This window comes from Alexandromys fortis, unplaced genomic scaffold (assembly GCF_014885135.2).
Source record: "Alexandromys fortis isolate MF-2015 unplaced genomic scaffold, M_Fortis_MF-2015_v1.1 scaffold_141, whole genome shotgun sequence".
Taxonomy (NCBI): domain Eukaryota; kingdom Metazoa; phylum Chordata; class Mammalia; order Rodentia; family Cricetidae; genus Alexandromys; species Alexandromys fortis.
Window position 1 is genome coordinate 2,496,957 of NW_026068060.1, and position 10,475 is coordinate 2,507,431.

The 10,475-nt window shown below is 35.1% G+C and overlaps 1 protein-coding gene across 3 annotated transcripts in view; it reads right to left on the minus strand.

Moving 5' to 3' along the window:
• Grik2 (glutamate ionotropic receptor kainate type subunit 2) overlaps positions 1-10,475 on the minus strand; it is a 600,544-nt gene that overhangs the window by 14,461 nt on the left and 575,608 nt on the right. For all 3 annotated transcript variants that reach the window (XM_050120166.1, XM_050120163.1, XM_050120164.1), the window contains exon 16: positions 3,733-3,983. In XM_050120166.1, the coding sequence (XP_049976123.1) occupies positions 3,733-3,983 (251 nt within the window). The remainder of the gene's footprint in view (positions 1-3,732; positions 3,984-10,475) is intronic.

Sequence of the window (10,475 nt, forward strand, 5' to 3'; positions counted from 1 at the left end):
TTTTTTTGATTTTTGAGACAGGGTTTCTCTGTAGCTTTTTGGAGCCTGTCCTGGAACTAGCTCTTCTAGACCAGGCTGGCCTCGAACTCACAGAGATCCGCCTGCCTCTGCCTCCCAAGTGCTGGGATTAAAGGCATGCGCCACCACCATCAGGCTCCTAGCCTGACTTTTGTTTAACTTTAAAACATATCAGAAATATAAGAAAAGATGTAGATTCAATAACCTTGGTTTTAAATTATATTTTAGAAGAGGAGATCATAAACACATTTTATTTCTACATTTAAATGGTATGTACTATTTTAATTTCATTATTATCATTAGAGATGAGAATTTACATAGACTATTAATTGTTCATAAATTTCAACGATAAAATTTGTAATCAAGTAGGGGTCTGTGTCTCGTTTATTACAGATTATTCAGATATTTTCTTTTGTAAAATACTGTAGACTGAGTGAAGATGGTAGAGAAGAGGAAACTGATAATGGAGCACTTTGGGATTGGATTATTGAATGACAGCCTTTTGTTTTAATTTAACCTGAAGATAAGTTTTCTTAAAATATATTAATTGGGAAACTTCACAAGTATTTTATTTTAAATTATAATAAAAATCTAAGCTAAAAAAGTGATAAATGCATAATGATTTAAAGTATGACTTTGTATATGTATAGATTTAGTTCACAAGACAATCCAGATATTTGTTTAATTATATTGAACTGTTGCATAATCTATCCAGAAAAATTTTCCAAAAAAAAATAAGGAATGAAACCAGAAACTAAATTATCATAATAAATAGGAGGTATCAATACTACTAATGCAATAACTGTTTAATCTAGTATATTGAATTACATAGAATCAGTGATATCCCCATTTTATATATTTACAAATAGTTATAATTATTTCTATTTTTAATTTAGTGGTAAGAGATAATAGCTATTTTAGACAAATCAGATTAAGGGAAGTAGATGGAAAAATAGATATATGATAATTAGAGATATTAAAAAAGATAGAAAATATATAGATAGAAAATAGCTAGATACATAGATAGAGAGATAGATTTAATTTTGCCTTGAAGATTTGCCTTCTAGGTGTTCCTGATTTTAAAGTAGAGTTATGAGTTAGGTTTCTCTTTTCAAAAGAGAAAAGTAAAATTGGAAAAAAAAAAGACATCCATATTGAAATAAAAAATATAAATTAAATAATGTATTAAGAAGTATAAGATTGGTGATAGGGTAGGTAAATAAAAGATAGCCAGACTTAATGTTTGAACATATTTTTATATGAGTATATCACCTTCCACCTGTCATGATGTGGGGAGGAATATTTCAAATGATGCAACATACAGCTAACTAAGCATAAAATAATATGCAAGTTGCAATAGTGTTCATCACACTTATATCTTGCAGAAACAAACTCATGCCAAGTGACCAGACACATTACCCACTACAGTAAGGGAACCTTTCTGGACTAATTAATGTGCAGTCTAACTGCCTGTCCTGAAATCACTGGTGGGATTATTCACAGAGGAACAGAAGACAATGATCACTACAGTCAAAACAACAACAACAAAATAACCCTGGGAACCCAAGAATACTTTAATGTGGTCAGAGAAATGTGCAAGCTAGAGAGAAACTGAAACCCTGCAGCTATGGGCGGGGACAGACAATAGAGATATGCAGAGACAGAGAACCTTGAGTTCATTATAGAAGCAACACAGGTCTGTGTGAAATTGAGTGAGTGCGGCTCAATGTTCATTTACTATCAGTACAGTTGTTGCCTGGCCTACTCTCAATATATATTATTTTATTTAATAATTTTTTAAAAATAATTTTAAGTCCACAGATTGTTAACGATGAGAATCTGAAGAGTTCACCTGACTCAGTGAGAGGTGGTAACAGCTAACTAGATTTATTTTAAAAATTAAATAACCACACCCCTTGATATTTAAAAAAAGAAATGATTTTTTTTAATTTTTAAGACCATAGCTCAAGTAAATAAAATGAGGAAACATCTAGAGATAACAACAATACAATACCAATAATGTCTAGATTCAGTTTGTTTTATTTTAATATTAAGATAAACTTAGGAGAACCATTACATATAGATGGTTAGACATTCTCACTAGAAAACCAAATCATCTTTCGTATATATAGGAGCTATTATAAAATAACCAAATATCACTTATTGGCAAATTATTCAAAAATGTCACTTGTTGACTTGATAAGATTGTTCATTGCTTAGTCCTTTATATTTTCTTACAAACCCATTTTCACACCACAGAAAGAACCACAGTATCAAGAGTGGACTTATATATAGCCAACTAAAATTAACACAACAGAATTTGGCTTAGNTGTTACCAGAAATAGCCAAACTTAATGTTGTTAGGATATAAGCTATATGAATGTCTGAAAATTTGAAAATTTACACATTATTATGTCAGATAGAATAGGGGTATCAAAATATTCATTTGTCAAAGATGACTAAAAGTTGTCATGAACTACAATCAAGTAAAATTTTAACATATGCATTTTAATATCTAGTTCAAGATATTGGGTCAACAATTATAACATAAATCATTCAAACCAAAGGAAGATACTTGTCATCTATAATTTTACAAAAATAGTTTCTGGAATATTTATATTCAAAGAATAGAAGCAGAATGATTTTTACGTATTTTACTCTTTGATATTATGCTTTTAAATACTATTTGTTCTGATATTTGTATTTTTCACAATAAACTACATGAACTTTACAAATACTAAAGAGAATAAAACCTGATTCATACACTTACTAAACACCTAAAATATGTTTCTATTAAAAACAAAATCCAAGATTATTATATACAAAAAAATAAAACACTGGAAGATAGAAAAAAGTAGTGTTCATTTCATTTCCAGAGTTATAAATGTACATACAGAGGTGAGGTGTGCTATCTGTGTTATTTTCATGATTTTCTTTATATTTATAGGAACAAAAATAGTCTAGAACTAGGAATATAGAAGCTAAGTGATTACACAAACTTTTCAACTATAATAAAAAAGTTTCTCTACAAGTGACTAAATATATTGAGGTACAAAGAAAAATTAAATTATTACACTTATGTGGTTATACATATTTCATAATTACTTTGATTAGAGTAAGGAAAAGACTCAATAAGAAAAAGATGCCATTGCAAAGCCATAATATTTGTATATATTCACCAATTTAAAAAATTAGCAATATTTCTAATGCAAGCTAAGATGTACTAGTAAAGATATTCTAATTAAAAAATTATGAGACTAATTCTACTGAACTCAAATTTATTTACTAAGTAGCTTAAAATTACTATATGTCTTAAATCCTGGGATTGTTTTTGACAAGATATTTCTATTTTTTTAATACAATTTCTGATTTTTCTTCCCTCAGTAACTGTATCTCTCAATAATCTAACAGCAATGCACTCCAAGCAAAAAATTCTCCTTATTCAGTCCTAAATAAGATTATATATCTATTTGTTCTGCAAACTGACAAGTAAACATTTTGTTAATAAGTTTAAGGACTATGATAATGATCATGAATCTTTGTGAAATATATAGATATATTTCACAAAATATATATTTTAGTTATAGAATGAATGATAGAAGACAATTAACAGTCATAGCTCAAAGCAATTCTCATGTTTGATAGAAAAAATTGTCACTTGTGTTTTATCATAAGAAACATAAGTGTTTTAAATCGCAAAAATGTGACGTTTACCTTTTCCAATTGAGCGTTTTTTTTGGATTTGTATAAAAACTCTCCCACTGCCACAAAAACTGAGAGCACCAAGCCGGCTGCCAGGACAATGAAGATCCCACCAATATTCTGAACCCCTAGGGCACTGGCCTCCTTGCTTTCCTCCTCTGGGCAGCCATTGCCCCGCCACCACTTCTCCTTCATCATGTGCAGCTTGCCTTCCTCTTGCAGCTGAAGAATCGCTATGGTGATTTTGTCTCGATATGGAGAACCTGAGGGAAAAGAATGCACGTTAACTATCTCAAGGAAAGCAGAGTTTTACAGTTAAAGATCATGAATGAAGAATAGAGATTTTACAAATCCTTACTAGAACCAGCATTCATTTTCAGTAGAGAAAACAGCACAGAAAAACACAATAATCAAAACTTTGATAGGAAAACTAAAGCAAGTAGGCTTTCTAGACTTTTTGTTAGTTTATATTCTTTGTACAAAATGATGAAAATTTAGATTATGAAGTCTAATATGATATCTTATGTGTATGAAAGAAACAGATTCCATATAAAAGACAGACTTGGAGTGTCAGGTAATCAATAAAATAGTAAACAGAAAGTCACAAGGGAAATGGTTAGAGAACAAGAGTGTTAGTTAATGTCAGGAAACAATTCTACACTGAAGCTGGAGAATGGATAAAACAGCATTTTCCACTTCCAGAAAAGCTGTGGAAAATTATGTCTCTATATTTAAAGTAATAAGTTAAGGCTGCTTTGATTAGCATGCAAGTTTCCATGGCATTTACTACTATGTGAACATAGGGCTTTTGGTATTTGCTGTTTGATGTCAATAAAATTTCACTGGTTTCGTAGACTTGGGAAATAAAGAATCATTATGGCAATGCCATTTATATTTTCAGGAAACTATGACCCATTAGTGTTTATACATATCAATTGTTATTAATAATCTTAAGTTTTGGGTGGCATTCCCTGCTGTAAATAGAAGAATATAAGCAAAATTTAGTATTTGTTTTTTTGAGGATACACATATATTAGCAACTACATGGTACATGCAGTCTTGTTAATAGGATGCCCAGAGCCCAGGTAAAAATATCAAAATATCTGCATCCTTCAACAATTGCCACAGACTTGTCTTGTTTATGCCTACCCAGAAAGCTTGTTTTTAAAGTTTCTTCCAAGAACAGAATAGTTTGCATTTTGTTTCCCCCGTAGGGGCACAAATTTTCATATAATGCTTTTCTGCTTAGCAGAGGAAAAATAGTTAAGTCACCGCTGCTAATGATGATTTACATAAATATGTTTCTACTAAATAAAGGAAAATTTTAGGTATGATCCAGTAATATTCTGTTGAAAATTATGGATTGAATTTGGCAAACTGTACTCCCAGCACTTGGAAAGTAGAGACAGGCAGATCAGGAATTCTTGATCACTGGCTACAAAGTAATTTCTGAACCAGCCTGAGCTCTGTGACACCTTGTCTCAAAACACTATGCTAGATAAACAATGCATATTTTCTGCTTTGGATATATGTGTTTCCTTTAAATTATCTACAGCTGTTACATAATCATTTAGCAGCGAGGATGAGGAAAGGGATATTTTAAGAAAGAGGACAGACAATATAGTGTTTCAAAGGCATAAACTGGAAATTAGAAGAGGAGGAATGAATGGGAAGAGATGGGAGGTCAGAATAGACAAGAGATTACAGGGAGGAACAACAAACACTAAAGGCTCTTTTAAGCTTACTAGTTTAGAAACCTGCTGAAATATACACACATACAAAAGATTACATAGTTTATGAAAAGTTATTATTATATAATGGGTAAACACCCCAACCAAAAATTATTATGGCATCAAATGAAACGCTCAGTACCAGTAACTGGCCTCATCTTTTCAGGTTATTGGCCAAAAGGCTCTCACAGTCCAACACAAATTTCACAGACTATTTCCAGAGCAGTGGGTTACCCTCCACAAGTTGACAGTAAGGCACTAATGCTAAAAATTATCACATATTTATGTCATAGAACATTCCCTTTGAATATTTAAAAATATAGATAGCAATGAGAAAAGAAATGTAAACAGTGACAGTAAATAACTGATATTGACTTAACTGTCTCCGATTTAGGTTAATCACTTGTAAAGGGATAGCAATGAGCTAGTTTGAATGAGAATTGTCCCCACATGCTTATAAATTTAAATATGTGATTTCCACTTGGTAGAACTATCTGCAAAAGATTAGAAGTTGTGACCTTGCTGAAGGAGATGTGACACTGGGCCTTGGCTTTGAGACTTCAAAAGCCAATGCCACCTCAGTTAGCTCTCTCTGCCTCATGTTGTTAATCAAGATATAAGACCTTTCCTTTCAGTAATTGTTATTACATGCAATTATGTATATGTATGTATTACTGAATATAACTTTCTTAGTATGTATGATGTAAGTATATTTTCAGAATTTGCAAAGAGATGGGATTAGAACACAAAAACATCATTAGTGGGGTAACCCAGACCCAAATAGACAAACATGATATGTAATTACTCATAAGTGGATATTAGATGTGAAGCAAAGGACAAGCAACCTATAATCCGTGATCCCATAAAAACTAGGTAACAAAGAGAACCCTAAAAGAGAAATACAAGGATGCCTCTGGAAAGGGGAAACATACAAGACTTCCTGAGAAAATTAGGAGGGGGCAGAGAAGGAAGGGTGAAAGAGTAGGGGGAGGGAAGAAGAGGAGGGAGGAAGAAAACATGAGGGGATGGGATGCTCAATAAGGGGGAAGGACAGTGTGGGAGAGAAAAGAAAGAGATATTTTGATTGAGGGAACCATTAAAGGGTTATTGAGAATCATAGTCCTAGAGAAATTTCCAGGAATCCAGAGAATGACCCCAGCTAAGACTCTAAGCAACAATGGAGAGGATGCCTAAACTGGCCTTTCCCTGTAATCAGAGTGATAACTTTCTGGGTTTTTTTTTTTTTTTGGTTTTTCGAGACAGGGTTTCTCTGTGACTTTGGAGCCTGTCCTGGAACTAGCTTTGTAGACCAGGCTGGTCTCGAGCTCACAGAGATCCGCCTTTCTCTGCCTCCCAAGTGCGAGTGATAACTTTCTTATTGTCATCATAGAATCTTCAACCAGCAACTGATAGAAGCAGATACAGAGATCTCAAACACTCGACTGAACTACTTGAGACTAGCCCAAAAGGGGAAGGAGAGATACTAGGAGCAAAGGGGTCAAGACTATGATGGTGATACCCACTAAACTGGCCTGAGCTAGTGAGAGTTTGCTGACTCTGGACTGACAGCAGAGAAACCTACATAAGCACACAGGATGTGTGGGACTGTTGTAAGTCTTGGGCAGTCTGTGGGGCCAATAGCAGTGGGACTAGGTTTTATCCCTATTGCTTGAACTGATGTCTAGGATCACATTCTTTTCGGAGGGGTATCTTGCTCAGTCTAGATATAGCAGGGAGGTCCTTGGTCTTGCCTGGAAGTGAAGTTATCAGATTTTGTTGACTCCCCATGGGAAGCCTTACCCTTTCTGAAGAGGGGATGGGGGGTTGGGTAGGAGGAGGGGGGAAATGTGGGAGAAGAGGAGGAAGTAGGAATAGTTATGCAAAATGTGAAAAAGATTGTATTTAAAAGCTCCTTAGTTAAAAAAAAAAGAAGCCATCAGTTTGAAAGGGAAAGAGGGCATTTACAGGATGGTTTGAAAAGTGAAAAAGATAAAGAGAAATGTTGCAATTGTGTTATACTCTCAAAATAAAAAGAGTTGGATGTGGTGGTGCCTGCTTTTCATCCCATCACCTGATAACTGAGTGAGCCATCTGGGTCTACAGAGTGAATTCCTACACAAACAGGGCTACACAGTGAAAGCCTGCCTAAAAAAGACATAGATAAATAAATAAACAAATAGATAGATAGAAGATAGATAAATAAAGTGAAAAAAATAAATAAAAATTTAAAAAGACTTTATACTTCAATTTTTTTTTTTAAAAAAGCTTTAAGCTCTCAGCCCTTCCGTGGGTGCCATGCCTACCAGCCTACTGCTATACTCCCTGCCATGATGGTCATTAACTCTGTTTTTCTACAATCATGTGCCTCAAACTAAATGTTTTCTTCTATAAGCTGTTTTGGTAATGGTGTTTTTTTTTTTTTTTTCTCACAGCAATAGAAAAGAAACTAGACATGGACTTTGAAAATCACCTATTACATCCTTTACACACAATGTGTTACTCTTTAAGGAAGATTTATACTTGTGGCAAGGCTATAATCAAGTGTGGAATGTCATATCATTGAGTCACAATATCTCAAAGACATACAGAAATCAAAGAACAGGAATTTCTTTGTTCATATACACAGCCTCACATTTAGCAGCAATGAAGTACACAGATAATAGTCTTAAGCTTAATTCAAGTATCAATTGCAGAGTATGAGAGTGTCAATTATTAGCTTGAGAGATATAGAAACACTTGGGAGCTGGGCTTTTGAGTCTGCCTATTATCTTGATTGTGTTAACAGAGGAAGAGACAGACACCTTCTATGGGTGGTTTGCTTACTTGGTTGGGGATCCTGGACTGTGTAAAATGGAGAAACTTATGCTCTTGCATAATTATTGTTTTCTCACTGTCACCTTCATTTCCACATCACGGTGATGGACTATACTTTGAACTGTCATCTAAAAAAATTCTTTCTAATTTTATGTTGCCTGGGTATTCTATCAAAGTAACAGGAATATCTACTAAAACATAGGCTAGGTCAGCCTGTAACATTAAAGTAAGGAGCTGATGGCATTGCAGGTAAGCTTAGAGGATGTGAGGATCCATATTGCTACAGAGTTTCTTTCACAAAAGTCGAAAGTTCTTATGCTCTCACTACTCTACCCTGACTGGACCAGAAATCACTTATGTAGACAAGATTGACCACATATCAAAGAGATCCAGTTGTCTCTGCCTCTCAAGTGCTGAAAACACAGACATCAACCTGCTATTGTCTCCCAACCTAAAGAAGGGTATGCCTATGAAGGTATAAGAAGCTTACAGAACACTAAATAGATTGGATCAAAAATAGAGTACCCTCATCATATAATACTCAAAACACTAAACAAGCAGAATAAAGAAAGAATACTAAGAGCTGTAAAGGAAAAAGGCCAAGTAACATATGAAGACAGACCCATCAGAGTTATCCAACTTCTCAATGGAAATTTTGAAAAGCAGAACGTCCTGGACAGACATTCTGTAGACAATAAGAGACCATGGATGCCAGCCCATACTGCTATACCCAGCAAAGCTCTCAATCACCGTACATGGAGAAAAGAAGATATCCCATGACAAAACTAAGTTTAAACAATATCTATTCACAAATGCAGCCCCACATCAAGCACTAGCAGGAAAACTCCAACCCAAGGAAGTTAGCTGCACTCCAAAAAATACAATCAATAGATAACCGCACTCCAGCAAACCCCAAAGAAGGGAAACACACAAACACTACTACCACCACCAACAAAACCAAAAAAAGAACAGAAATTAGCAATCACTCATCATTAATAGCTCTTAATATCAATTGACTCAATATATCTCTTAAAAGACAAAGTATAATAGATTTGGGTACAAAAACAGGACCTATCCTTCTGCTATATATGAGAAACACAGCTCAGCCTCAAGGACAGACATAACCACAGAGTATATGGTTAAAAAAAATTTATAATCAAATGGACGTAAGAAGCAAACTGGTATAACTATACTAATATATACCAAAAATAGATTTCAAACTAAAATTTATCAAAAGAGTTGGATAAGGACATTACATATTCATCACAGGAATAATCCATCTAGAAGAAAACTCAATTTTGAACATCTTTGCACCAAATCCAAAGGCACTCACATTTGAAAAAGAAACATTACTGATAACAACAGATACTACACTTGATCTTAGCCAAGAAGGTGAACCCAAAGAAAAACATATAATCATCCTCCTGGATATTGGAAGTAGACAAGATTGCTGGGCAAAAATTGGGAACTTGGGGGTGAGGTGAGATGGGGGTAAGGAGAAATGGGGAGAGAAAAGTGAGAAGGGGAGGATGGGGAGAGCTTGGGGGAATGGGATGATTGGAATAAAGTAAGGGTAGATATGGAAGAAGGGAAGTATATATCTTAATTAAGGGAGCCATCTTAGGGTTGGCAAGAGACTTGAATCTAGTGGGGCTCCCAGGTGTCCAGGGAGATGTCCCCAGCTAGTTCCTTGGGCAGCTGAGGAGAGGGAACTTGAAATGGCCCTATCCTATAGCTATACTGATAAAATCTTGCATATCACCATAGAACCTTCATCTGGCGATGAAGATAGAGACAGAGACCCACATTGAAGCAATGGACTGAGCTCCCAAGGTCCAAATGAGAAACAGAAGGAGGGAGAACATGAGAAAGGAAGTCAGGACCGCGAGGGGTGCACCCACCCACTGAGACAGTGGGGCTGATCTAATAGGAGCTCACCAAGGCCTGCTGGACTGGGATAGAAAAAGCATGGGATAAAACCGGACTCTGAACATAGAGGATAGATAATGAGGTCTGATGAGAAGCCAAGGACAATGGCATTGGGTTTTGATCCTACTGCATGTACTGGCTTTGTGGGAGCCTAGCCTGTTTGGATGCTCACCTTCCTAGACCTGGATGGAGAGGGGAGGACCTTGGATTTCCCATAGGGCAGGGAACCCTAACTGCTCTTTGGACTGGAGAGGGAGGGGGAGAGGAGTGGGGGGAAGGAGA